Source organism: Clytia hemisphaerica, unplaced genomic scaffold (genome assembly GCF_902728285.1).
Source record: "Clytia hemisphaerica strain Z4C2 unplaced genomic scaffold, Clytia hemisphaerica genome assembly, whole genome shotgun sequence".
Classification (NCBI taxonomy): domain Eukaryota; kingdom Metazoa; phylum Cnidaria; class Hydrozoa; order Leptothecata; family Clytiidae; genus Clytia; species Clytia hemisphaerica.
The window spans coordinates 48,336-76,303 of record NW_027103300.1 but is presented as its reverse complement, the minus strand read 5'-3'; the positions used below and the strand labels follow the sequence as shown (position 1 = coordinate 76,303).

General features: G+C 34.6%; 3 protein-coding genes across 4 annotated transcripts; 1 reads left to right on the top strand and 2 right to left on the bottom strand.

Moving 5' to 3' along the window:
- Window positions 1–55: 55 nt before the first annotated feature.
- Window positions 56–27,848, top strand: LOC136811257 (STING ER exit protein-like). Of its 2 annotated transcripts, XM_067067882.1 has the most exons (8): window positions 56–301; window positions 4,588–4,702; window positions 5,096–5,137; window positions 5,477–5,538; window positions 5,671–5,738; window positions 6,547–6,636; window positions 7,052–7,193; window positions 27,722–27,848. In XM_067067882.1, exons 1-7 carry the CDS (start codon window positions 178–180, stop codon window positions 7,190–7,192), a joined length of 642 nt encoding a protein of 213 aa, XP_066923983.1. In that variant the 5' UTR covers window positions 56–177; the 3' UTR covers window position 7,193; window positions 27,722–27,848. The 2 variants fall into 2 exon arrangements, with proteins under 2 accessions (XP_066923983.1, XP_066923975.1); XM_067067874.1 differs by lacking the exon at window positions 27,722–27,848 and having other exon boundaries at window positions 7,052–7,543.
- Window positions 8,502–9,644, bottom strand: LOC136810957 (uncharacterized). The gene has a single exon (XM_067067554.1). It carries the CDS (start codon window positions 9,642–9,644, stop codon window positions 8,502–8,504), a length of 1,143 nt encoding a protein of 380 aa, XP_066923655.1.
- On the bottom strand, window positions 17,927–18,908 carry LOC136810805 (acyl-CoA-binding domain-containing protein 6 homolog). Its single transcript, XM_067067398.1, has one exon. The coding sequence runs from the start codon at window positions 18,838–18,840 to the stop codon at window positions 18,202–18,204; it is 639 nt and encodes a 212-aa protein (XP_066923499.1). The 5' UTR covers window positions 18,841–18,908; the 3' UTR covers window positions 17,927–18,201.
- Window positions 27,849–27,968: the final 120 nt, after the last annotated feature.

Below are 27,968 nucleotides of genomic sequence, written 5' to 3'. Positions count from 1 at the left end.
CTCGTGTTAGGGAAAGCAGGGGTTGTGGGCGTGGTGTGATTGCTGTGCGGGCGGAGCAACTAGAAGCAAGACTTCGTTCTTCGTGCTTCACCAAAACAAATATGGTAGACGCTAGCTGTGGCACGTTCTAAAATCACTGAACAAAAACGAACAAAAGTGGAAAGACTGAAATAGAACATGCCTAAAGTCATCTCCAAGACCATTGTTTGCTCAGATTCAAGAGACAAAGAAGAATACAAAGATGGAAGTGATTTACTGATGCCATACTTTTGTCTTTGCGGACAAGTGGCTTTAATTTTAGGTGAGATATTTTTTTTATTCTGTGTGTCTTTCTTGCTCCATTTTTTATTTCGGGGGAATGAAGTAGAAGAGAGTTTTCAGAACAGAATTTTAATGCATAGACCTTTTGCTAGACACAATGTCATGTTGGATATTTAAAAACTCAATCATACAAAGATAGATGGGAGGGAAGATTCTTTGATGATATTTTAATGTTAACGTTGTTAAAGAAAGAGCAGGGATTAACCTAATTTGAGAGATTCAAGTAGCCATTCCGGGTTTGCTTGTTTTTTATTTGACGCTCATGAAAATCTTCAATTTTAGGTCCAACTTAATTTAGAGCTTTCTTTTAGCTTTCCAACCATATAGAGGGGGTTCCCAGTGTCCCCAACAAGTCATTAAAGCGAGCTACACAGACCCAGTCTGCGAGCGAGGAACCAGTGCGCGAACGATCTTTTGAAAGAAAAAATCAGACAGTTAGCCACACTAGCGTCCCGCCAAAATACGTATCAAAGATTAATGCTGCAAAAGCGCTATATCGTTTACTTGACTCTCAAGCAAAAAAATGCACCGCAAAACTTCTAAAGGGATTCATGAAAAAATAACCCGGCGCTTTTTAATGAAATTAACATTTTCAAAAACTTTGAGAAATTGCCTAAAATTTGAGCCATAGATGAAAAAATTTGAGCCAAGCCAACCTTGAAAACTAATTTGAAGATCAACTTACCAAGAAAAAGATCTACGGGGGAGGCGGAACCCACCTAGATCCGCGCACTACCGGATAGGCTATCTCCCGGAAATTTTGCCGGACCTCAAACAATGACCCATTTACATGTGCGTAATTGTTTTTACTTTAGCGTATAAACAAGGCCTTAAAAATCGAAGCGCTGTCTCGGGAATTGAATGACAAATTTTGGTTGGTTGATTTTGGCTGCTGCACGTTTTATTTTGTTTCCAACTTTCAAGTTTTAATTAATATTGTCTTGCGAACTTGATTCAGGTAACTCTCATCCTTGTTGCTGAAATGTATCCTGTAGATGACTGATGTTTTTTTTTCTGAAAGCTAGATTTCCTAGTGTGACTAACTGTCAGAGCTCGGCTCGCAGGTAATACTTGAACTTTCTTCCGAGATGATACAGGGGTGTTTAAACTTTTCACTAAAAAAGCGTCTTTTTTATAAGAACTTTAGCGTTTTACTAACCTGTTTATTTTTGTAAATATTTTCTTGTCGTCTATTTTTTTGTTTTCTTTTTCAAGTTTTCGAAAAGCGCGGCAATGTAGTGTCTTCTTTTTTAATACACCTTATCGGAAATTCCACAAAAACAATAGTGCTAAAATGGATCCGTTGAAATTGGGAGGTAAACATAAATGGTAGCGCGAGTAGCGGCGGTATGGCTTGCAATACATGGAGTACGCTTGCGTGGTACGGCCCAGCTTCAACACTACATTTCCGTGACGTAAATATACTACATGAATTCTATGCCTGTAAAAAAGTTCCCGCGTAAAACAAGAACTCATTTGCTTATATCTGGCTTGTTTATGTTCCTAAAAATACACTGAATTTGAAAAAAACAAACAGAACAAAGCTTTCAAGATGCTAGCAGAAGCTACTAGAAAGAGAAAAACAACAACTTCGGTGGTTCTTCAGTTGATTTGGAGGCTCTTTCGGCATCAATATTTTGGGTGTCTTGTAAGGCTTTTTGCCTGAAAACCGCAATATCGAGCTTTGTTTACCTCCCAAAAAGTGTTGCGTAGCAACATCGCGAGGAGGTGGAATTTCCGATAAGGTGTATTGAGATCACCAGCGCTGTCAAATGTTTTGACGTTGCAATGTCTTCCTTTTGAATATGGTCTTCGGACCGTTCGTGGACTGGACCCTTTTTCAACTACTGACTGGTGATATGTTTCTGTTGATTTTGAATTAATGAGCTAACATGTTTCAATGAAATTTAGTGTGATGATGGAAGATAACAGGTTTTTAAAAGAGGAAAGTCATTTTCAGAACTCTTATTGCGCAAATTTTCTTATAAAAATATTTCCTTTTGCAATTAGCCATGTTTACAAAAATCCCGAATTTCGTGATTTTTTTGCTTGGCTTTGTTCAAAATTTGTTTGGTGTTGTTCTAGTGCTACCTTTATTTTAATTTTTGGAGAGATTACAGGGAAAGTTTGTGGATTCTGGCTGCTCAAAGGAAGTTTTATAGAAGTTTGTTTTTAGTTGTTTTTTTTAAGTTAAAAAATTCTCGTTCGTGGACTGGGGCCGTTCGTGCACTAGTGACATGACTCTATATACTTTGGTTTTTTAAATTTTATTCCGCACCAATATGATTATATACCGCTGCCACTGCTGCGGCATAAGCCTATCATAATACTTTCCCTATGCATAATAAGTAAATTGCAGAACAACTATATAGACTTCCGTAGCATATAGATGAATGTATATCCTAGCTTAAAACCAAAAACCATTGCCTTTAAAGGTTTCTTTGATATCATAATCAACCAGTGTATGATTGCCACCATCGTCCGACAGTAAGGAACCAAAGGGCGAACCCACTTTGAGATTCAGGCTTATTTTACAAATTTGAGCGAATGACAAAAGCAAAAAGCCGTTTGTTTTCAAAGATAACAGAGTGGAGTACTACTTCAGCCAATATATTTAAGTTTACCTGCGACCAAAGCTCTAATTTTTTCTTTTGAACAATCGTTCTGATAGTGCTCACTTCAACGGCTTATTATTCCAAGAAGAAGCTTTCAAACAAAGCAATAACAAACTGAAAGTAGGCCTTTAACCTTGTCTACAAGATGGTCAAAAAGAATTTATGTAAAAACTAATAGTAAGTGAAAAAAGTGACAAATAAGTTTGGCGTTGTGCACTGGGCACCTCCCTCTATAGTTGGAAATTTAAAATTGTGAAATCATGAAATCTGTATCTGACAGTTACATCAATATGCCAAAAACATTTTGTTCGACCACCTTTACTTCAAGCAACGACCTAATAAAATAGATAGACCAGTATCCTATTGAAATGATCTGCGTAAGAATGATAAAAAATTTAATGATTTTTTGCATCATTAAAATGTCATTCCGCATGCAAAAGCATTTTTTTAAGATTAGCTATTGGTTGATATTGATCACATGACCTAAATTTTGTGAACCTGTTCTTAATTTCAAGTCAAACTTTTAGGCTTAAAAATTAATAAACATTGTTAAAATTATAACATTTGTATTTGGATAGTGTTTGTGTTTTCTATCTTAAGAACACACATTTATTTTCTTAGTTAGAGTCTTTCAAAAATGTTTATGTTCTTAAAGAAAATGCGCTGAAAAGCGCAACAGAAATATTGAAAAATATCTTGTGAGAAAGATGATTAAAAATGCGATCTGACGTAAGCAAAAAAAAATCGAACATTATGTTTATGGTCAGTAGAAATTCGATATAATTGATTTTACACCATTTAGAGATGCTTGTAAAAAGTCTAATTTCTTTGTAATATGACTTACGCGGACGGCGGAAAGCCGGCAAGATGAAAGAATACAAAATGAATAGAAAACAAAAGATTTCTAAGAGCCATTGTATGATCTATTTTATTAAGTCGTTGCTTCAAGATAGGCTACCATAGAATGAACTTCCTTTTATAGGATGAACCATATTCATGTAGTGGCTTTCAGCCTTGCACTCCATCGCAGAGGCAAATCAATTTTAATGACTTTTTTGACTAATGACCAACTTAAAATTTTTTAATTTTTTTATATTTGAGTATTAAAAAGGCATGCATTCAAATAATAAAGGTTTAAAATTTTTCTCTGGGCTGGTTAGTAAAATATCTCAAATAGGCTCTGTGATGGAGTGCAAGGCTGAAATTTTTACAAAATCGCGCACGTGAACCAATTTTAGCATGCACAATTTCGTACAAAACGCCCTTAGATATTTTTTTATAGAATCAAAGTATAATTGACGTGCGCAATTTTTCGCTCACTATACAAGATTGACGAGCGTTTTACTAAGCGTCTTATTGAAAAGCATGAACTTGTCCCCCTTTATAACTGACGGCCGCGGTCGCCTGTCATAAAGAGTGGGCGCCAGTTATAAAGGGCGGCCGCCTTTTTCGAAGGAAAAGGGTGACCACTTATTATAAAAGGCGGCCGCCAGTATTATAGGCGGCCACTCTTTGTAAAAGGCGGCCACTCTTTGTAAAAGGCGGCCGCGGATTATAACTGGCGGCCGCCTTTTAAAAAGACTAAAAACTTCGAATTACCAGATCAGCCACGGTAATTTACTAATATAGAAGTTATATAATTTTTACATAGATTGTGATCTAAAGAAACTTCCACTGCGAGGAAAAGATGGTGCAAGGGTTGTAGACGCAAAATATCATGCACATAAATTACGTTGTGAAGAATCAGAGACAGTGTTCTTAAAAAGGTACCTTTTTGAAAGTATATTGAATGTTGCCCCTTTGGACCAAAATCGAAGGATAATAATGATGATGCATTGTTATCAATGGTTTTACGTTTATTTAAATTTGATTAATGAAAAGAAAAAAATATTACAACTACTGAAAACTCTGGAAAACTCCCTACCGTTTCTGGAGAACCATACTAAAGTTCTGTGTTCAATTTGAATGTTTATTCTATTGAACAACAAATAAGATGATCTTTTGGTATTTACAAACTTTTCTTTAAAGCCAAAGTTTCCCCTGATCAAGTTTGTCTTTGAAAATGTTTTCCTTGATTTAGAGTTTTATTTTATTATAATTTTCTTTGATTTGAAACTAAATGTGCTTATGAATAATTCTTCTAAAATTTTTTATTTTAGGGAGAAAGGTTTGGAAAAGCAGTGTAGATACAAATGTAAAAGGTTTGATGTATTTATTTTCTTAATTTTATTCTTTATCTCCCAGCTTGAAATACCTTTTCCAGCTTTATTCCATTCCTTCTCTTAGTTAGCGGCCCTAGCCTCTCTGTTTGATGCTCGCAGCAACTAAAAAGGGGGGTCAAGGCTAAGCTGAGAAATACACTTTCGACTGCCCTCGACTGCAGTCAGAAACTTATTTTACTTAAAATTACTCCAAGTCTCTATATTACTTGTGCACCCTCCTACTAATCAAAGGGGGTTTTTGATTTCATTTTACTATACAGAACTCTCTTTTAAACTCATTAATGTTATGTCTATTTATATTTCTCCTTTTCTTGCTAGGTGTGGCCTGCTATTGTTCTCTCGACACGATAAAAAAACCAAAATTACTTTCATCGTTGATGGTAAGTTTATCGTCCATTCGTGTGAGGAATTCAAAGTGAAAAAATTTAAAATTTTACCTAAGTATAAACTAGCAGAATATGTATGACAATTTGAGGATGCTTTTTTCTTGATGTTACATTTTTCATATTCAGGGGCTGTTGTGAAAGGTAAGACTGAAGAGAATCCCTCACTATTGAAGAAACAACCGCAAGCTAAAAAGGTTAGTATGATTATAGTGGAGTCTCCATAACTTGAACTCGCACGGGGAACACAAATTTGTCCGAGTTAAAGAAATTTCGAATTATGGAGTAAAGTTTATAAGACATTGTTGATTAAAGGGACCAGGAAACTTGTTCAAAGTCTTTCAAGTTAAGGAGACATTCGAGTTATAGAGGTTCAAGTTATGAAAACTCCACTGTACAATAATTAATTTCTCTACAGCAAGCCTCCCCACTATTTTAAACCAATTTCAATACTGTAGCATCCTTTTTCAACCTGCAATTGACTTCGGGTCGTTTGAAGGCACCCCATCTGGTTATAGAATTTAAAAAGACTTTGATTGAACCTTGCCTGGATATCATTTGAACCAAACAATTTGAGTAGTGGAGACAAATGAAGTTCTTGTTTATACCCAATTACCAAGTAAGCAAAAAGAGTATTTGTATAAAATTCAGCAATGAGCACTCTCGGGTACCTAATAAGTGGGGGGGGGGCGCTAATTAGTTTTTCGAAAGTTTTCCACCCAGGACATTCTTATTCCAACCCTCCTCCCCCCGTTTATTAGGTTTTAAGAATTTTTCCACCCCCCGGTTCCACCCACCCTGCTTATTCCAAACCCCCTGCTTATTAGGCATCCGAGAGTATTTTTGATATAGATTTTGATTAGTATAGTGCTTAATGAAGACCATATACAAATTAAAAATTATATCTTTTAAAAATCACCAAAAAAAAAAAAATGAAAAACCATGAAAACGAAAAACCATAAAAACGTAAATTAACTTGTCACTCCATTTTAACAACAAATTTAGGTTATGGTAAAGAAACATACGAAAGAAATGGGGAAATTTGGATCAGTCACTGTTTCAACCGTCGATGAAGAAGAAGAAGAACTAGAAGCTGTAAGTGATGTCTATTTTACAGACCAAACTATTTCCTGACTAAAAAATTATCTCCCTCCAAAAGTAAAGTATACCAAGGTTGAACTTATAAACAGAAATAATGCGTTAATTAGCGTCCATTCAGGTCCTAAAACTCTTTATAGTGGCTCAATCTCACCCCGCCTTAGCAAGATTGTGAATCCAGTTGATCTTGTGTCAACTTTATAGATAGGATTGAAGTTAAAAGTTGATATTGATTAGCCTCGAGCTAAGTACAATTTGGACTACTTTACATCAACTTTAAAGAAAAGAAACATAAACACATAAACTCCTCGGCTAAACGTCTTAGACTATGATCCTTTCGTAGATAGATTTCTACTCTTTGTTTGAAACTTAAAGGGGCTTTCAAAGAATATATTTTTTTTTACGTTCAAAGGCTGAAATCGCGTCTTCTTATGCACAAAATGCAAGGATCATTTCCCAACAATTAACAAAGAGAAGAACAGCTCAACAAAAACTTACAGAAGAAGAGGCAGGAAAAGCAAAGAAACCACGTGGTACACTGATCGACAAATGAGGTGAGAGATATCGCATCACGTGATTTGGTTTATAACCAATGGTTGACCAGGAATTTTTGGCTTTTGTTTATTCAATGGAAATATTGAAGATGTGAATAACACATTGATAGAACAACATTGATATTTATTCAAAATCGTAAGACATTAATTTCACCAATGTAAACGCATATTGAAATTGTTATTAAGACTAATTGCGGCAGGCTCTGAGTTTCAGAAAAAAACTATTGAGAAGTGGCTGTGGTACAAACAGAAAACATTGGTGAGATATTGTGTGTATTTCGACGGAATTATTTTTAAGCCAATGTTTTGTTGATTCTTGAACAGAGAGAGAAAGACGTTTTAAAAATAAACTGATTTTAGTCCTTGAAGTATAACCCCTCCCATGGAATATTTCAAGATTATGAGATACTCAAAAAAGTTGTTTTGAATGTTTGAAGGTACTCCTAATACTCGACGCCATTCTTTAAGATGCGCGTCACCCGACCAGAGGTACTTAAATCTGTAGAAAAACGAATCTTGCATCAGTCATTAAATTGTTTGTTTTGATTATGTGTCATCGTGTTCATAGACAACTATAGAAATGTAAAACTTCAAATAAATTCAATCTGAAAAAAAGCTAAACCATTATCCCTTTTTTATAGTAAATTCCTTTGGGCCAATCAATTTAGAAAGGTTTAAGGAGAATTAGAAGGAATTCAAAATGTTTTTTAAAGGGTACATAAAATAAAACATAAAATGGAAAGGTAAATCTTTTTCCAAAAAAAAATATGATTAGATTGAATTTTTGTTAAGTATTTGAGGTTATGATAAGTATGGATTTATTTTAGTTGACAGTATTATTCTTTTCATTCGGTGTACCAATTTCTTTTCGACCGTAGATACCAATTGCCGCGCGGGCATTTTTTTGTCCGCTTTATCCCACTAAAACCGTCCCAGTCCTTTTTTCGCACCAATAGACAATAGAAAAATGCGTCAAAAAAGGATTGGGACGGTTTTAGTGGGATAAAGCGGACAAAAAAATGCACGCTCGACTACGGTCGAAAAGGTGTATTTCTATAGATGGATTTCTGGGCTTTCCTGGTTTGTTTACGTTTTGCTATCAGGGGACACTTTGGGGCTCAATTGCAATACAATGCTCTCAATTTGGACTTGATATTCCAGTGTCAGATTTGAACACTCTTTCCAATCGAGTTTGACGTAAGCGAGGCAAAAAAAACCCCAAATCAAAATATCACAATCAACAAAGATGTCAGAAATCCATCTATAAGGGTTCTCATAATCACAAATCAATGGTGTCTATGTAACTTCTCAATTAAGATTTCTGAATCTATTACTATCTTCTCTTAGAATTTGATTGTACCTCTCTTCTCCATAATGAGTCTTCAAGAAAGACTCACTATTGTGTGGACAAAATGTTGTCAAGTTCATAAATCTACATTCTTTCAATGGGAAAATTTGATTAACTGGTTTTGTTTTGTCTCCATACCATTTAAATATATGTCCTTCTAAGTGATAATCAAAAATATCAATATACATCATATTTCGTATCAAACGGGCAATGGGGTCTTGAAAAGAGCATGTATCTTCGAGGTACGTTGTCAGGGACCCGTCACATGTAAAACGGCGTCGTTTCTTGACGGCCTCTTGTTGCCAATCCCTTTGCAAAATCAATCGAAATTGGTCATCTTCTTCGTTAAATTGAAAGTTTCGTTTTGATTGAACTTTTGCTAGGTTTTTGATATCTTCACGATCGATCATAATGTCTATATCACTATCTCCAAGGAGAGCGTCTTCGTGTAAAAATGCACCAATCAGACTTCCAGCTGTCAAGAAATATGAGACATTATTAGCGGCGCTAAATTGGTGCCACGACGTCAACATGGGTCGAAGTTCGGGTCCGAAATACCTGTGTCGTCGTTTTTCAGTTTCTATTACGATCTCGTGTTGTCTTTGCTCGTCTATAGTCAATGCATGTAGTGGATTCTGCTTGTTTGTAACTTGTTTTGTCAAGTTCGATATCTCAGCATCTTCAAGTTTCGTATTTAAAGTTTCTGTACATTTCTTGTTTTTGCTTGGAGGGTTGGTTAAACCTATATCACCTTTGACATTGTTGGCTTCTTCTATATTTGTTTTATTTATTAAAGCTGAATCTTTCAGCCATTGTCTACATCTCGAAATGAATTTGTTTCGGTGGGAATCTTTTTCTCTAATGGTATTTTCACCAAAAGATGCACTTGTCTTCTTACGAAACGGTTTTAAAAATCTACCAACTCCATTAATATACATGAAGTCACCTTTACCTTGAGACCTTTTCGCTTGATTGTCATATTTTTCTCGGTTGCTAATTCTTCGTTTGATATTCTCTGTATTTCCGAGATAGGTAATGTGCACCATGGAAGCTGATATTAGAGCTGATATCAAGACAAGCAGCTTCTTTATTTTTCGTTTCATCGTTTAACTTTGATTGCGATGGTAAGATTGAGGAGTTCCCTGTCGATGTCATAAATCGTTCGTTTAATACTACACTCTTGTATTACAAAAAAAAAATTTCCAGAGACTTTCTAATCAAATCTAATCGAGTAATTTTCTTCTGGTTGCCTTCTCAACACAGACACACACAGATATATTTTAGATGCTTTTCTACCACTTAAATCTTTCATATTATATAATCATCTTTTTTCAGCAAAAAGTTGCCAAGTTTGCTAGACGTGTTAAATATGATTCTTTATCATTCTTCCTTTTTCAAATTCTTTTCATGCTATGTTATATATTTTCTTACTCTTAGTGTTAATCAAACTTTTGTTTAAATTACATGTTTTTCTTATAAGCATACATAAATTTGAAGACAGGCTCGGAGATGCTTAAGTATTTTTGAGTCTCTGGCTCGCAATAATCCTTTAAACTTTTACATGTTAATTAGACTGGCACGCCAATCGGGCTGGAACGGTATTACGCGGGAAAAGTGAGCGTAGGAGTTAGGTAAGCGTAGGAAGAAATTTTGTCGGCGGCGAGGGCTGAAAGCCCGACTGGAGCGAAACCCCAGGAAGGAAAAAACGGCTAAGCTGAAGCCCCAATCTTGGGAGTTTCTAAACATCGACCAGAAATGGCGACCACGACCAGCGACCACGACCGGCGACCAGATAAATTTGGGTTATCGAGTTTTTCCTCTTGCTCCACCGTAGAGTCTTTCTCTTATGATCATTTATTTATCGAATTGAAAAGTAAAGCTCACCCCTGTCTCACCTACAGTGATTATAAAGCCACGTGCTAAACGTGTAGAGCAGCCATTTCAACGCTCTTGAAGCTTGAATAGAGTGTCAATTTCTATCCTTTTGTATTTTTGGCATCAAATAAATTAGTGGCAAAATTTGTGCTGGAATTTATTTAGGAACCTTTATATTTGATCATCAGATCATTATTTTGTCAAAATAAGTCATTTTGACAATGTAAGGACAATAGAATAATTGATGAGGTTGATATCTCTAAAACTGCCCTTCCCAGGGTTTGCCTACTCACAATTTCTATCTATTCATACTAAAAGCATCTCATTCGGTACAATTAAAATATTTGGTGTAATAAAGTTTACAGGCATCACACTTATTTGCCCTGTCAATATTTTTGTCAAAAAGTGTCACTTTGTCTAGAAAATGACTGGTAACGTCAAAGGTCACTTTTAGTATTCTCAGCTAGAGTAATTCTCAGCCACGTGCTCAGTGGTTCATTTGAAAGCCACATCAGGACTCGGTTTGGATGTTCTCTACGGTGGAGAGAGCAGATAAACTCGATAACCCAAATTTATCTGGTCGCCGGTCGTGGTCGCTGGTCGTGGTCGCCATTTCTGGTCGATGTTTAGAAACTCCCCCCAATCTTAAAACGCCAGATTTCGGCGTTGTAGAAATGAATGAACTTTGAGAAATTCGTGAAATGAGAAATGAAAACTTCCGTCAAAGTCGCAGATCGTGTTGTTTTGATTTTTGAGGAGGGAGTGATTGGAAAAAATAATGGCTGACTTCTAGTGGAAATTTTTATTTGAAAAGATGTTTTGTTTCTTGTTTCTTATTTGGTCAGTCTGTTCTTTGTGTATATGTGGCTTTTCTTCATGGTTCTCTGCAAAATTCTTTGGCTCATTTTTGGTTGTTTTTTGTTTTGATTTGAGAGGCAAGAGAAGATGGAAAATCTTATAACATCAGTTATCAGGTTATCAGAACTTGTTGACTTTGTTATCTTTTTCTATTCATAACTCATTCAATTTTAGGAATGGAGTATTCAGATTGCAAACACTGTGGACTGTGAGTTTTTTTTTCTTCATTTCAGCTTTTCCTAGGTTTACATGTGGACCATGTGGTAATTAAAGGGATTACCCAGGTACGTACAGACATAAGACTTTTTAAATTTCCAGGACTCAAGTCAAAGGTTCTTTATCAAAAATATATGGTTGTTGGACTACCAGAGACTACTACACAACACTGACACAGAATGTCGTACGCATTGGAAGTGCTACAAACTTTTGTGAATATCTGCTATCCCTTTGTTTTAAGTTGAATCACGTACCATATCTATTCCTATGATGAAATTACACGGTTTTGAGGAGAAATAAAGTTATGGTAAAGCAGCACTGACAAATTTCTCCAAAAAATATTTTCTTTCAAATTATGAAATATTAAAAGTCTTCTTACAACATTTAAAAAAATGATTAAATTTTTTCACCATGCTTATCTTATGTTTTACTCAATTCTAGTAATTTTTCCAAAACTGGAGGAGGCAAATTTAGCAGAATTTATGGAGAAAATTAAGAATTCTGAGTTTGCCAATCTCAAATGTACTGTATAACTTTAAAAATTTACATATTTTTAAATTGCCAGATTAGTGTGGCAAGAAAACTATAGCCATAAATCTTCAAATGTGAAGTTAATTTTACAGTACACGTACTTACAATTTACAGAAAATGGGTTCAACAACCCATTTTTTTTCAACAGCTCACTTGTTCAACTAATTCTTGTCAAATTGTTGTCGAACAAGTGGGTTGTGGAACAAATGGGTGCCAAAATGATAGACAGGTCAGTTGATTGAGAATCCACTTGTTTGACAATCTATATAGTTGTTAGACAGACCAGTTGTTAGAGAAAAGAGTGTTGAATACATTTATTAGACCAGTTGTTTGACAGTTACTAGTGTCGAACAACTGGTCTAATAAATGTACCGTCGAACAAGTATACTGTCGAACAAGTGGGATTTCCCCAAAATTATAGTTGTACGTAGGTGAACATTTGTCAGAATTTATATTATGGTGAAAATTCAGAATTCTCAGTTTGACAACAAAAATTTCTCGAATAGGTAACTTTAATTTACATAATTATATTAAGTTATAAGGTTAGCGTGGCAAGGAAACTCTTAAAAAATATACAGGTAGACATAAATCTTAAAGTGTTTCTAAAATTATGAATACGTGTACCCAAAAACTTTTCTGTCACCATATAAATTCTAGATTTTCTATCAGAGCTATCTTATCACAGCACTAAATTCTGCAAATTTTTCACAAATTAAATTTGTGCATGTCAGATGTTACATTTTTCATGACAGACTGAAATACTTAATTATAATAATACACTTACAATAATAATTATGCACCAATGTGTCATTGTTTTGAGGTTGAAGTTTTAGTTATTCAACATGACATCTTTAAAACTAGCAAAAGGTCTAGCAATTTAATTTTCTATGCGTACGTGTAATTTTCCTGTGCTTGGCTAGTACGTTACATGCTGACAGTCAGGACAGGTTGTTTTTTGTAGCAGTGAGTCTGTTGAAGAGGGTCGGGCTGTCAGACAGCAGCCCCTGGCAGTAATGACATTCTTTAAACTAACCAGGAAACACTGTTTATTCTCACGATAACCTAAAAATGGTTTTCAAACCGTACCAAAAATTTTAGTCAACTGCATATTATGTTGACTAAAATTTTTGGTACGGCTTGAAAACCTGTTTTAGGTTATCATGAGATATTAAAAGTGTCAGAATTATTGATTATTATATGTTATTATTCTAAAAATAGTGTCAAAATTTTTTCAAAAAGGTTATATTGCTTGGTACTTTTGAGCAGAGTTCCTGCCTGGTTAGTGTTACTGTTGTATTCATAAAAAAAGGATGTTGGAGAGGTTCACTTAGCCAACATGGTCTGTAAGTACTAAAAAAAAAGGAAAAAGTCTTTAGGTGGAACCAAAATAGAAAAAATATTTCTTACCTTCTTGAATGAAAGAGGCTAGCAAAAAGCCCCCAAAGTACAACATATATACCACCAACCTGCTTAGAGAAAACTGAATAATCCTTGTTGTACACTTTTGATGATTGTAGAAAACTGAAGCTAGATTGCAAAATACTTACCTTTCTAAGAATGTATGTATGAAAAACAAAAACAACTAAGATGTAAAAGTTTCAAAACTTTGTGGAAAAGTGGCTCATCCTTTACCACCAAAAATTCAAAACAAAGTGGTTTGTCGGCTTTTCTCCCTCCAAAATTTAGGAAAGCACTCCTCCGTTCTTAAAACCTTCAAAATGAAGCCGTGGCAGAATGTTCTAGTCTGTATATCAGCAGCCTCTCACCAACTTTTGCTCGCTCTCCTACGCAGCTCCTATTCTAGCAAACGCCTGCCGCCTTTATGTTCCCGCCCTCTGACATGATTAATTTACAGACTAGTTTGCTAGTCTACATGTTAATAAAAATTTAAAAAAAATTATATATATTTATTATATTTATTCTTTTGTATTTTCATTTCTACCTTTAAGTTTAGGCGGATCGAAGAACAATTTGTATAAGTTGAAGCCGAATATATGTAAAATAAAAAAATAAAAAATATTGACAAGGCTGAAAAATGCTTATAAGGATTATTGTATCCCAAGCAAAATTTTAGAAAAATTCCGAAAATCCGTAAAATCTCAGCCAAAAATAGGCAAGATAATGAAAATACATTTTTCGTAGGCCCAAGGCAATACTTAGTATATGCCTAAATTTTTGCTATATTTGAGCTTAGATATATGGTTATAAAAAAACATGTATGAATTTTACGATATTTGATAATTTTTTACGGAAAGTTAATCTCGGTTTTATCATTTTCAGCAATGATAACTTCAAGACCATTTAAAAAGAAAACTGAAACTCAGTGACTGTGAAAATGACAGACCATAGTCTGTTCAAGAAATTATTATAGACACTGGAAAAACAACTGGCTGATTTTTACCGATTTTTTATGTACAAGCCTTGTCCGCAATAATGACATTATTGTTCACCCTCCTTCCACTATTAAATGATTTTTCGTAGCATTTTTATTGCAGTTCCTCATCAAAGAGCACTTATCCAATTCTTAAAAGAGACTTTAAACTTTCCTCTGAGATTCAAACTCAGCTAGTTAATTGCTAATGATATGTCGTTATGACGTTTTATATTGCGAGAATAATGCAAAAACATTTTTATATAAGAAATTGAATACTGACACCAGAAATTTTCAAACTTCAAGCTTAAAAACCACCGTGCCACCCCAAAAGATTTTCATACCACAGTAGAGCTATGAGACTCACGTCTAATATATGTCAATCTTAGCTCTTCTCAGGAATTATTCTAAAGATATTCCCAAATCAAAATTTCGTGTCATTATAAGCATTTTGTTTGATTTTACTCGCCTCACACCAGATTTCATAAATGTAACCGCTTGGTATTCTAGCATTTATTTTCAAACTTTTGGCCAGGAAAAGTACCATCGATGAAAGTACAAATAGAATAAGTTAGAGAACCTTTTAGAAATAAGAGTATTAATCATTTTTCAAAATCAGAGACCTTCGAGCCGCCATGACAGTTGTCCTTTGCGGACAAAACCTGTACATCGATTGTTTTCTGAAACAATGGAAATGCAATACTTCGCTCTCCACCGTTTCATTCGATGTTTATCCAGAGTCTTTATGATAAATCCATGGTCTGTTTCAAAATATGGACACTACCTTTTTGACAATTTCTAGGCATGTATTTATGTTACCTTAAAAATATACATACCATTTGAAAGATATTTCCAGGGAGAATAATCTAATGGATTGAAAAACTACTTGTTCAAAAATCGTGACATCTTTTTAGAATATTTAAACCTTTCTGACTTCAAACTCTGTGTTCAGATCTTTCTTAGATAAAAAGTTACAGCATTGTCAAGTAGACCTAAAACGGCCAAAAATGACCAGAAACTGAAACAATGACCTATTTTTCGATACTAAATCACTCTTGTAAATTTATTAAATCGATTGGTCTCTATAATTTCGATGGTCACGATTGCCAATCTTAGTTCTATTGCATATACTCCTTACAAAACTAAAAGGGGTTGTAGCTGGACTCTTTTTACGTATTTGGGTGAAACACAATCCTGCCTCACAGCCCCGGTGGAACTCCTTTCCATTTCTATCGAAATCCCAATAGTGATAGATATTCTATTGTTTTATACTAAAAAAAAATCTGGTATGACTGAAATCATAGGGTATCTTTGGCACCTCAATTGAGGCGGTGGGGCCGCAGGGGCCGTCACACAGAGGTCAATGACGATTCAATTTTTTACACTTTCACGAGTTTCACTTTCAAGTTTTGTTTTAATAGCATTAAACTGCTTTTTCCATATTAGGTTGGACATGAAATGTTTACTTTTCAATCCATAATGACGTAAGGAAAGGTTAATAATCTAAAACTCACTGTTAACACTTAAATGTTAATCATCGTTCGTACACTTATTGCTGTTTTCCAAAGGAAGGAAATTAGTCTGTCAACCTCTAGTGATGACAAAATTTGACGTCATTTGTAAACATTTTTGTTTTTAATCTTTTTTGACTAATGAGTCATTTTTTACCAAAGATTGATTTATTCCACTAGTTTTTGAATGAGCTAGAATTGTCTTTTCGTAGTTGCTTAGTGTTTGGAACCTATCTGGAGGTCCTATAAATTAACTTTTGTGATTTTTGGTACAAAGGTGCAAAATGGGTGATTACCAAAATATAACGGAGCCCGATTTTCGAGAAAAAAATTTGGGGGCCAATTTGCGCCCAAAAATAGGGTTTTTTGGACTGTTAAAAATCTGTTCATTAGTTTTACCTAAGTTATAGAATTACAGTGTGCTAAATATGAAAAAGTTCATTTTTCGAGAAAAAATTTGAAAAATTTTAAATTATTCAGATTTTGTCTCTACATTGCCTTCTTTAAACTTTTATTATTCGTTTTATAAACAAGTAGGTCCATAAAAGTATCGCTTGTTGTATAAATGTCTCAAATTTCACACCAAGTATTTTTATTAGGTGTCGTCCCGGTTTAATCCAGGTCAGGCAGAGTTTTTAAAAACATTTCATTCAACTCATTCCAAAGTTTTTATAATTTTTCAAATGTTTTTGTTAGTTCAAAATAAGTACGTGTCGTTTAGATGGATTATAATGACTTTGAAGAATCTGCTCCTTCTCCTTATGGATTAACCTATTCGTTTGAGTCAAGGGTCAATAAATTTAACTCATTTCTAAAAGTAGTTTTTGCGAAGTTCTTATGTTTACGTGACTTTCAGAATCTTCCTCCTTGACTAAATTAATAAAGTTTTATTTTTATATAAGAACCACTAAATTCTAATTAAGGCTTAGAAGTTTCTGATTTTTTGGCACTTTGAGTGTTAAATTGTTAGTTTCAAATTGCTTGAAATTCAGTTTTTGTTCAGTTGCTTGAAAATTGTTCTTTTTTGGCATATAAGTTTTGAAAAATTCTTATATAAGAAGGGTTATCTTATAAAATCAAACTTTAATGTTAAGTAAAGTGCTTTCAATTTAGCTAGCAATTAGTTAGCTCCATCAAAAATATTTTTAAAAATTGTCTCGAAATAACGTGCTGTCTATCAGGGCCCACGTCAGCAGGAGAACTGCGGGCTCCTTTTTTACGACATTAATACAAAAAGCATTTTCTTTTCAGTACAAACCATGTCTGCACATTTGGTTTCTATTCGGAGAAATATGCAGAAGTCCGCGATCTAAGACATAGAAGGAATCATTTGAATGAAATTGTAAAAATTCAGCATAACCTGGATTTTTTCAACCGATATGCAGCTTTTTACAAATGGTTAATGGTGCACAGTGACTTTTACATATCTTAACCTAATTTCTCCCCATATGTATATATGTATCCAGAGTGGGGAACGTTCGTTGACGAATGTATCTTCAGGCAAAATTATACCACTTTCAAATTTTTCCTAACCATTTTTCTTTCAAATTCTCACTCGGGAGATATTTGGCCAGTTTTCACCCTACCCTATCTTATCGACACTATTCTTGTAAAATACACGTTTCAGACGTTTTTTTTATAAAGGACAAACTATATAAGGACATAAGGCTTCGGTGGCCAAAATTTTAACAACAAGTTAAGAACATTTTAAGGCTTTGCGGACCTTAAAACACCCGATTTCAAAGGAAAATGTACAAAAATATTCAAAAAATGGCGAAAATACGAACATGTTAAGAACATTTTTAGGCTTAAAATTCAAAAAGTTGAGAACATCCCAAGGCTTCAAAGATTTTTGATGTTCTTTAAAAAAAAACCTATAAGTGTGGAGTGTATAATTCGGAATACACACTTCACTTAAAATGCAGTCTGTGTTTTTTCTGTTTGGTAGAAGATTTCTGGAGAAATTTTCACTTAAAAAAATACCAAATATATTTCAAACAAGAAATTGTAACACGTGATCAAGTTTAATTTTCTGTGATTTTATTTTAATTTTACTGAATTTTTATCAGCTTTCAATTCATTATTTTTCTGATATTCAAAAATTTACAAACTTTAAAAAAAAACTTTCTCATTTTTCCTATAACAACATATAATATATACAAGAAACTAACAAATTATTCACAAAAGAAGTATGATACACGAATTTGAATTTAAAATTCGAAATTCTGATAAAAATAAATATTCGAACTGTACAAGAAGTATTCTCTAAAAATGGCCAAAATGACTCAACAAAAAAGTTCAATGGATGCCATTTTTGATGACTTTAGAGTCAGCTCCGTTTTCGATCAATAGTGCAGCACACTCGAAATTGCCGTATAAAACAGCATACTCCAATGGAGTGCGTCCGTTAGTATCAACACTATTTACTTTAGCCCCACATTCAACCAATAGTTGTAAGCATTCCAAGAAGCCAGCAGCTGAAGCGAGGTGCAAAACAGTTGTACCTTCAGGGCTTGTCTCATTCACATCCATTTCATCAGCAATTATACATTTTCTGGTTGTTGAAAAGTCATTGTCTAAAACTGCATCAAATAATTTACCAGTTGTAAAAGCTTTGTTAGTTGATTTGTTTTTGAGTAATTTTGTGGTTGATTTGGATGGCGTTGGACACTCATTCTTAGCATCTGATGCCACAAACATATGACCTTTCACAAGGTTCTCCTTCTCTTTGCTCGATTTCTTGCGAATCAACTTGAATTTACGTTCGATGGATCCGCCCCTGGTTGGCGTTGGTAGACGGGCGGCAGCTGGTGAAGGTGATTTCATTCGGTTGTCTCGTTCTGGTGCTGTCATGACGTCACTGGTTGTAACTGATAAAAATAATTCAGTTGGTCGTTTTTGAAATTTGTAAACCATATCTGCAAAGTATGTGTGCATTTAAAATATCTTCTGTCTTCTTAACTTGACTTATCGTGTTTTCAGATTTTTATGATTGCTCAAACACTTCGTCACTTCATTTTTATACTCCTCATTTGTTGACAATGTAAACAACAGCTCATCTCAAACAACCAATCAGGTTACGTTCTTAAATCATTTTCCCGTGCATTGTAAGGGGCACGAGACAGTTCAAAAAAAGCCAAAACAATTATCAAACAACTTAAGTGTTTCTCATGGTTTGAGCCAATCAGAGTGAAGCATTCACACCAAATCTCTGAAGCCTTCTCTTTAAGACTCTTAGATAAGATATCCGGTGTTTCATGTTATTTTATTTATATATGATTGTTCAATAGCATTTTTAACTATAAGAACACTCTTGTCTTCTGTGATTGAATCGTTACTTGGGCTGTTACAATATTTTCAGATCCGAATTTAGTATATAACTCGGCAATTTTTACTATACTGTAATAATAGTCTTTTAAAGTTCTTTTAATAAAAGACACTCGAATTCTTCTCTAAATTTTTTGAGTTTCGGAAAAGTTTTGAAAAGTTTTTGACCCTTTAAGGGGAAATTTCTGATTTCGTGAGGTGCATAAGAAAGAAAGGCTTTGAGTTTTACTTTTGAACTTTCTAACATACTGGGGCCCATTTCCTGATAGAAATAAATCTAAATTTTTTATTACCTCGTGTTTCGTAAATGCATTTGGATAACGAAGGTCTTATCTGGCACCCAGATGCAGAAATTTTCATCTGACACGCTAAAGCTCTGAAGGTCGGGAAAACTTTCAACATCTGGAAGGTTTACATTACGGAATTTTGCGAGACTGCGTCAAGAATCTACAACTTTAATCATCACCTTGTTACAAGTCTTCCTATAAGCTTATAAGAAATGATGCAGGTTTTGCATGTTTACAGTTCTTGTGAGCGATATTGTTTGAGTTAGTCAATGGATGGAAAAGCCTTATTGTTTACTTTAACACACAAGTCATCAAGGCTGTGACGTCTATCTTCCATAAACCTAATCTTTCATAATTTGTTTCTAAGAAAATTCTAAAAAGTAATCATTTTTTAATTAATCCCATAGGGAATGGCCGAATTCTGTTACTAGTCCGGGAGCCAAACCCAAAAAATGGCATTTTGCTTAACCCAAGATTCTACAGGATAAACTATACATTTTTGGAATCCTCAACTATCCTAGTTTTGGAAATGGTCGGTCCCCAAAGCTAACTCCTGGTCAATTTTTCATACTGGGCCCGAGTTTAGGGGGTACTTTTTACCCTTTGTAAGGATTTGTTAAGGAAAATGCCATTCCAGGGATGATATAATTTGCTGTATCTAGTCAATCAGTTGACCAATTGCTTTGAAACTTTGCAAACAGTTTCAAGGTAGGCTGATGATTATTTTCGGCAAAAGATTTTTGTGAAAATTTATTTTTATAGATTTGCCTGGGAAAAAAAAGGGGAAATTTGGGTATTTTAACTAAATTTTGACCCTTTTTAAGTCTGGGTCCTACCCAAACAACTTTTAATGAGACACAAACTAGGTGTTATGATAGACCTTGATGCAATACATCAGAAAAATTTCAAACAGACAGTATTTAGTATTATTTCAGGGCTGCAGGGGGTAAAATTGTCCATTTTTATGGGATTTTACTTTATTTGAGCAATTTTCACCACTAATCTTGGTTAAAACGTCATCAAAAATAGTTTTAACTTGATTTTCGTGTAATATATCCTGAAAGATTACAATGCTGACTTAAAACTAACAAAACCAGGGTGCAAATGGACAAACCAGGGGGTAAAAATGCCCATGTTAGGCGATTTCTATCGTTTTTGGACCTATTTCACCCATAAAGCGGTTTTATGGTGTACCAATTTTATTTCTGACCACTGAAACAAGGATAATTTTGTAGTAGGAGCAATGGGAAAGTTATTTGTGGTTTTCATTGTCTGTAATCAGGGTCACTGTGGGCAAATCAGGGGTAAATACACCACTTCTTGGTAGTTGTTGCCTGAATTTGGATGTTTTTATTGTATGGTAGCCTCAAATTTATGAAACTTTGAGATTGAAACCAGTTATATACCCTTCAGTCATTTCTTAGTACTTTTGTTGACAACTACACAAAATAATGACGGCAAAAATGATCAGTCAAATTATGAGTATGTAGTACATTAGGGGGGCCCCACATTATGAGTATGCAGAGGACCGTTAGTTTTGTTTTCACAAAACGATTACAAAATCTTTCATCAAAGCAGGCCTTAACAATGACACAGCACTTATATTTCTACCCAATTTAACAATATTTTACAAATTATTAGGCTCCAAATAACTATTCTACTTAAAAACCAGTACAGGGACCATTTTTGGAAGCTCTGAATAGCAATTTAGTGGAATCTCAAAGCAAAAACTGACAAAACTACGTCAAATAAATGTTATAATTTGGCCATAACTTAAGTTAAATCCGTCATTATTTTGTGTAGGTTGTCAACAAAAGTGCTAAGAAATGACTGAAGGGTATATAACTGGTTTCCATCTCAAAATTTCATAAATTCGAGGCTACCATACAATAAAAACATCCAAATTCAGGCAACAACTACCAAGAAGTGGTATATTTACCCCTGATTTGCCCACAGTGACCCTGATTACAGACAATGAAAACCACAAATAACTTTCCCATTGCTCCTACTACAAAATTATCCTTGTTTCAGTGGTCAGAAATAAAATTGGTACACCATAAAACCGCTTTATGGGCGAAATAGGTCCAAAAACGATAGAAATCGCCTAAAATGGGCATTTTTACCCCCTGGTTTGTCCATTTGCACCCTGGTTTTGTTAGTTTTAAGTCAGCATTGGAATCTTTCAGGATATATTACACAAAAATCAAGTTAAAACTATTTTTGATAACGTTTTAACCAAGATTAGTGGTGAAAATTGCTCAAATAAGGTAAAAGCCCAGAAAAATGGGCAATTTTACCCCCTGCAGCCCTGAAATAATACTAAATACTGTCTGTTTGAAATTTTTCTGATGTATTGCTTGAAAGTCTATCATAACACCTAGTTTGTGTCTCATTAAAAGTTGTTTGGGTAGGTCCCAGACTTAAAAAGGGTCAAAATTTAGTTCTAAAATACCCAAATTTCCCTTTTTTTCCCCAGGCAAACCTATAAAAATAATTTTCACAAAAATCTTTTGCCGAAAATAATCATCAGCCTACCTTGAAACTGTTTGCAAAGTTTCAAAGCAATTGGTCAACTGATTGACTAGATACAGCAAATTATATCATCCCTGGAATGGTATTTTCCTTAACAAATCCTTACAAAGGGTAAAAAGTACCCCCTAAACTCGGGCCCAGTATGAAAAATTGACCAGGAGTTAGCTTTGGGGACCGACCATTTCCAAAACTAGGATAGTTGAGGATTCCAAAAATGTATAGTTTATCCTGTAGAATCTTGGGTTAAGCAAAAGTGCTTATTTAAGGAGATATAGGATTTGGCTCCCGGACTATACTCTCTTATCTTTTTTCACTCTTTATGTAATTCTGCTTTGTCATTTTTGTACTGATACCTAACTTCTAGCCAGATTGAAAGAAATACTTTTTTTTGAAGAAGTATTGAAAATTCCCCAAAATGAATCAAAAGTTCTTATAGAGTTAAAGTTTCACTTTTACTAAGGGTTTTCACATGTCACATTTTTGTGTAATCGAAGGGTTAATTGAGGGACCTTTTTCCCATTGTAACTGTAAGTTGTTGTTTAAAGTTAACGTTTATACTGTGACCGATGGACACGCGTATCAAACTGCAGGCTAAAAGAACAATAGTGTATAGGGTTTTAGCCATTGAGTTCAAAGCCCGAAGGGCTAGAGTTCAATCTCTAACCTTTCTCAGGCAAGAAAAAGTGAAGCCTTAAAAAATGCGCCGCATTTTTGACGACACATTGAATCTAGTAATTCCTTTGTTTACGATTGATATTTTTTTCGAAATTTAGCGGTAAATTTTAGTTTCAATCTGCAATTTGTGTAAAAACCAGGCGAGCCGCTCAAGGCCGCGCAACTTTGGTAGGATTTGTTGGCTTCAAATCCTACCAAGGAGATTGACTTCTAGCCCTTCGGGCTTATACTTCATTGGTTTTAGCTCGTAGTCGTTAAAAATCGTAAATTTAGTTTTCGTTGGCCATGAATCCTAATTTTTCTTTCCTCGAGACCTACTCTGACTCAGAAGTCAAATTCTTCCCATCAATTTATGAATTGATAGCTTAGCCAGTACATTGTGACTTCTGACGATATATGGATCAGTCAAGTTCAATTCACTTGAATTAAAACCAAAGAAGGTACTGGCTATCATATTGAGGTTTTGATGAACTACCCGGGAGTACTAGGTTTGCGAGATGACGGGTATGTCCAAGCAAAAAATCGAAAATCGACCATTGGAGAGATTTCCCCCAAATTTTTTGTCAATTTTCACTCAATTTTTGTCCAAAATTTGGAAAATCATGATCCTTTGAATTTTCGTAAAATTTGGACCCTTTTAGAGAGTGAATTGGTCTTTGTAACCCTCAGAGAGACTTTCGAAGGTGTGAAAATGGGACATTTATGGCTCGCACATACCCGACACCCATTTTGCCTAAGTACCCCTACCCCGGAATAAACTACTAGATTTTGTCTTGTTTATGTAATTGTCATCAGTTTTGCTGGTCACTTCTTTTGAAGTGTTTATTTGATTATGGGTTCATCTTAATTTTAAGCTCACATAGAAACCCGATGATTAGTAAATAGACTTAAATGGTTTTGTAAGGCTTAAAAAGATGTAAGCCACCATATAACACAAACAATTTATTTACTTTCGTCATATACATTTAAAAACAGTCTAAATTGATAATATCAAAGGCTGTCCCGTTTAAATGATGATTGAACTAGTGTTAAAATTTAAGACCATAGAATTCGAAAATCCCTTACATTTTATGGATTTAAAAATTGATGCTTTTTAATGGTTTTTGATGGTTTAAAAGTCAGGACTGGGATGGTATGATATTGCTGAGGTAACTTTTTTGCAAGAAATCTATAGGCTTTAAGCCTCCTTTTCAAGTTGAATGCGTTTACCATTACAGTAAGCCTAGTTTCCTTCAAATATTGAAGATGGAAAAAAATGAAAAAATCTTCTCCCTTATCTTAACTCAGCTCCCTAAATTTACCCATCTCTCTCTCTTTTGACTTTGAGCCTTGTTGTCAATTTGGAGATATTCCTTCCATCTAGAGGATCCATCTCAATCTCTAGACTGGAGTCGTTTACAATGCGTGTAATACAGTAGTATAGGCGTTGTATGATAATACGATTATTGTTACGGGGTTTAAGAAGAAGCATAACCCAAAAATAAACATTTCCTTGGATTTTTAAATAAAAAACAACAAGAAAATAGAGTCAATGTTGTAGGAATATTTCAATGATCTTTACGTCATCATTTTCAACCACACGGGATTTAGTTTGTATAAACTAAAATTGTTCCCTCCATTACTTTTTGCCTTATTTCGACAATGTCTGAATTAGTCGTCTAGCCTGATAGACTACTCAATCTCTGGATCTGTCAACAATTTTGAAAATCAACTTACTTTTTCAAAATACTCTAGATGGATTGGATTGTGTTTTTAGGATCTAAATATTGACAAATACTAAGGATTTATGTCAATGGTAGGCACGAGGATTAAAAGTTTGTGGTATTAAGATAAGGAAAAACAAGGATAAAAACTTGGTATACAGTTTGTTTGCGTTTCTACTTAAGATTTAATATGTAAGGATTACAAGCTGTTGAACGTGGGTTTGTTTTCTTATCAGCATTTTGTGTTTGTGTAAGGATTTCTGTAGCAATATACTTTGTAGCTTTATTGGTTGAAAAAAAATCATTGATTCACATCATTAAGGAGATTGGGTATTGCAAAATTACAAAAACTTTTAATTTTAACGCGAGTGACGTGTATGAATCTGTGATTTTATCCAATAGTAAATATACTACCTTATAAGATTATAATTTTCCCAGCATTTTTGGTTAAGTAGGTGTTGGTGAAATATAGCGGAGTTGAATTTGATCTCATCACCTACTTTATTTGGATTCCAGTATTTCTTTTGTTTGTTGTATCGAATTTTCTAAAGGTGTGAATATTGCGGACATTCTGAAAAGGTGAGTTTGACCTTGCCGGTCACTTAATTTTTCATAACCTCAAGTTATGTGACGATGAAGTTTTACGTCCAGTGGTGTCTATCGATCGGAGGGATGACTGGAAGGCATTGTACGCCCTTCACCCCTGAGGGCATTGTATGCCTTCGTACCCCTTACCGAAAGCCCTACCTCAAACCAACCCCTCCTAGTTTTTTGTCGTCAACCTTTGACAAAAATAGAACTTATCATCTTAGTAGAATACTCGTAACAACATCTCTACACAGCTCTAGAAAGAATCGAAAACGGCCAGAAAATATAATGGTACTTCAAGTTTTGAAAAGCCCTGAAGTAGGCGTGGGGTATGTTTCTATAATATTACTTAAGTTTTGCCCTATTAATTGTTGTTTTTGCCAGGCATTAGAAGATTTCAAGTTTTCTTTCAGTAATTATTACAACATTTTGTGGGAAATGTGAGAAATAAATCTTATAAATCTTAGTTCAAGTCTAGACCATATTTTTATTGTAAATCCTTTAAAAAATCGACCGTTATTTGGGATACGTGAGGTCGTGTCGTTTTATTTTGAAATATGTTTACTTTGAATTTTTCTCACTTTTAAGCGCATTAAATCCTACGCTCTTATTTTTTGTTACATAAAATGGCATCAGCACAAAGGTTCATTTTTCTTGGCTTTCAGGTTAAACAGGTTTGGACGAACTTTCAGTGCTTCGTTTCTTGTGGTTTCACGAGGTGAAATTTTGATTGGTTCTGTATATTAGTTAGATTAAAAAACTAAGTTGATAGTATTTCCAGGGAATTCGTATTCTAGAGGGTAGTTGCCTGCTTAGTCGAGACTAGAAATTAAATGGCGTGTAAACATAACTCGAAGCAATATAAACCTATTACGTATGTTAATACTACCTATTATGTATTAACCACTGGATACAAATTGCAAATACAGTTGGCGCTCTCTAATTCGATGTTCTACTATTCAATAATCTTCATTACTCGATAATATTAAAAATCACTGTCAATAAGAAACTCTCATAAAAGACGCTCTGCTATTCGCTAGGCTCCCTTATTCGACGAAAATGTAATTCCCCTTTGAAAATCGAATAGAGAGCGTCAACTGACATTCGGTTTTTCGCATCATTTCCAACACGTGCACGATTTTAGTTTGTAAGTACGATGGCCCCTAAGGCTCACCACGCACTTCCAGTTCTTATAAAATTTGTGAACTAGAACTGTCTAGGGTCATGGCCCAGAAGGCTCATGAGACACTGCGCACTTCCGACTTTTTTTGTGACGACACTGCGCACTTCTAAAAATATTTTAGAGACACAAAAGTCCCTCTCGAAAGATATCCGTTTTTTAACTAAACTTCAATTTTCGTTCTTTTAAATTTTCGAGTTATTTTCCTTCCTGTAGATTCTCGACTCGAGTTATTTTGGCGTTCCCAGCAGAAGGCTCAAAAACACGCACTTCTAGTTTTCACAAAATTGATATTTGGTAACTTTTTTCTTCCCCGATTTAAGCCCGAAAAATTCCCCGATTTTTGCCACTGAGGGGAAACTTTGCTGACTAGCACTTAACTCGGAAATTTTAACCTGTAACTCTTGATATGAGCAACTCGGAAATATTAACTCGTTTTGCGCAACTCGACATTCATTTTAAAGACCAAAAAAAATTTCATTGCGTGGGCCGCTCGCTTGGAAATTTCCCGCCGTGACAAAAAGTCAGAAGTGCGCAGTGTCACTTGAGCCTTCTGGGCCATTGACCCTAGACAGTTCTAGTTCACTAATTTTATAAGAGCTGGAAGTGCGTGAAAACTAAAAGTGCGTGTTTTGAGCCTTCTGGGCCATCGTATGTAAGCTTAACGTGGTCAAAAATAGAAGGATTACTCAATTCAAACAAGATTACCAAACAAATAAAAGTTCCTCCTCTTATTGTCCTTTTGGCAAACCTTTTGCTTGGTTCACATCGTGAGAATGTAAACAAAAAAGTTTGTTTTTATTACCTCAAAGGGTTTGGAACTGCCATTTTTTACAAAAGCATTCTACTGTTTTTATTTTTAGAGATTTTTTGAAATAACAAATCATTTGTCAATAACTTGTATTTGTGTGACATGAGAGTTTGATGGTTAACGCGGCCGGATGGCGGTTACACCTTTGTCTAGGTTTTAGGCCTCTAAGTAAAGTAATAGCAAAATTGAAGTGAGTTTTAATTGCAATAATACGATATTTAAATTTATTTTTGATGTCTATTTCCATGAGTTGAATTCAAGGACTTATCTGATTGGCTACTTTTAAAATTCAACCTCGCAGTTTGGTTGATTTGTCTGAATCAAAATCCCAGAAGATACTCCAAATAACATAAATTGCGCTTAAGCTTGCAAAAATGATTTCAACTTGCTGATTAACCGAGATCCAAGTAAAAGTTGTTGTTCTATTACGCTTTTTTTATTAGAACACCCAAAATTGTTGAAGCCTTGGGATGTTCTTAACTTTTTAAGGCTTGAAGTCTAAAAATGTTCTTAACATGTTCTTATTCTCACCATTTTGTGAGTATTCTTGTCCATTTTCCTAAAAAATCGTATGTTTTAATTAGATTCTGCAAAACCTTATAATGTTCTTCACTTGTTCTTGATTTCTATACCATCAAAGCCTTATATAGTTTGTTCTTGTAAAAAAAAACGTGTAACTATCATAAAAACAGTTTTATGTCTATTTTTTATACAGGTATATCGCTCTACAAGATGGCGTCGTATAAACTTTGTCCGTGAAGTCGAGTAACTTGCATCAGTGGAGGGAAACTTGCATAGCCATCAAATGACTGACCATTCAAAGCAGCAACATTTCAAAACAAATGAACTCCGCAGCTCCGCTCGCAGCTCTACTATTTTTGTTTTGATTTAACTTTATATTTTAATGACCAGCCACGTCGTTCATTTGAGGGCTATGCATGTTAGCCTCCACTGATGCAAGT

Bases quoted from the DNA above. Each gene is read 5' to 3' on its own strand.
- LOC136811257 (XM_067067882.1), top strand. From the start codon at position 178: ATGCCTAAAGTCATCTCCAAGACCATTGTTTGCTCAGATTCAAGAGAC. The intron at 4,703-5,095 runs GTACCTTTTTGA...TTTTTATTTTAG, and splicing joins GAGACAGTGTTCTTAAAAAG to GGAGAAAGGTTTGGAAAAGC. The intron at 6,637-7,051 runs GTAAGTGATGTC...TTACGTTCAAAG, and splicing joins AAGAAGAAGAACTAGAAGCT to GCTGAAATCGCGTCTTCTTA.
- LOC136810957 (XM_067067554.1), bottom strand. From the start codon at position 9,644: ATGAAACGAAAAATAAAGAAGCTGCTTGTCTTGATATCAGCTCTAATA.
- LOC136810805 (XM_067067398.1), bottom strand. From the start codon at position 18,840: ATGCACACATACTTTGCAGATATGGTTTACAAATTTCAAAAACGACCA.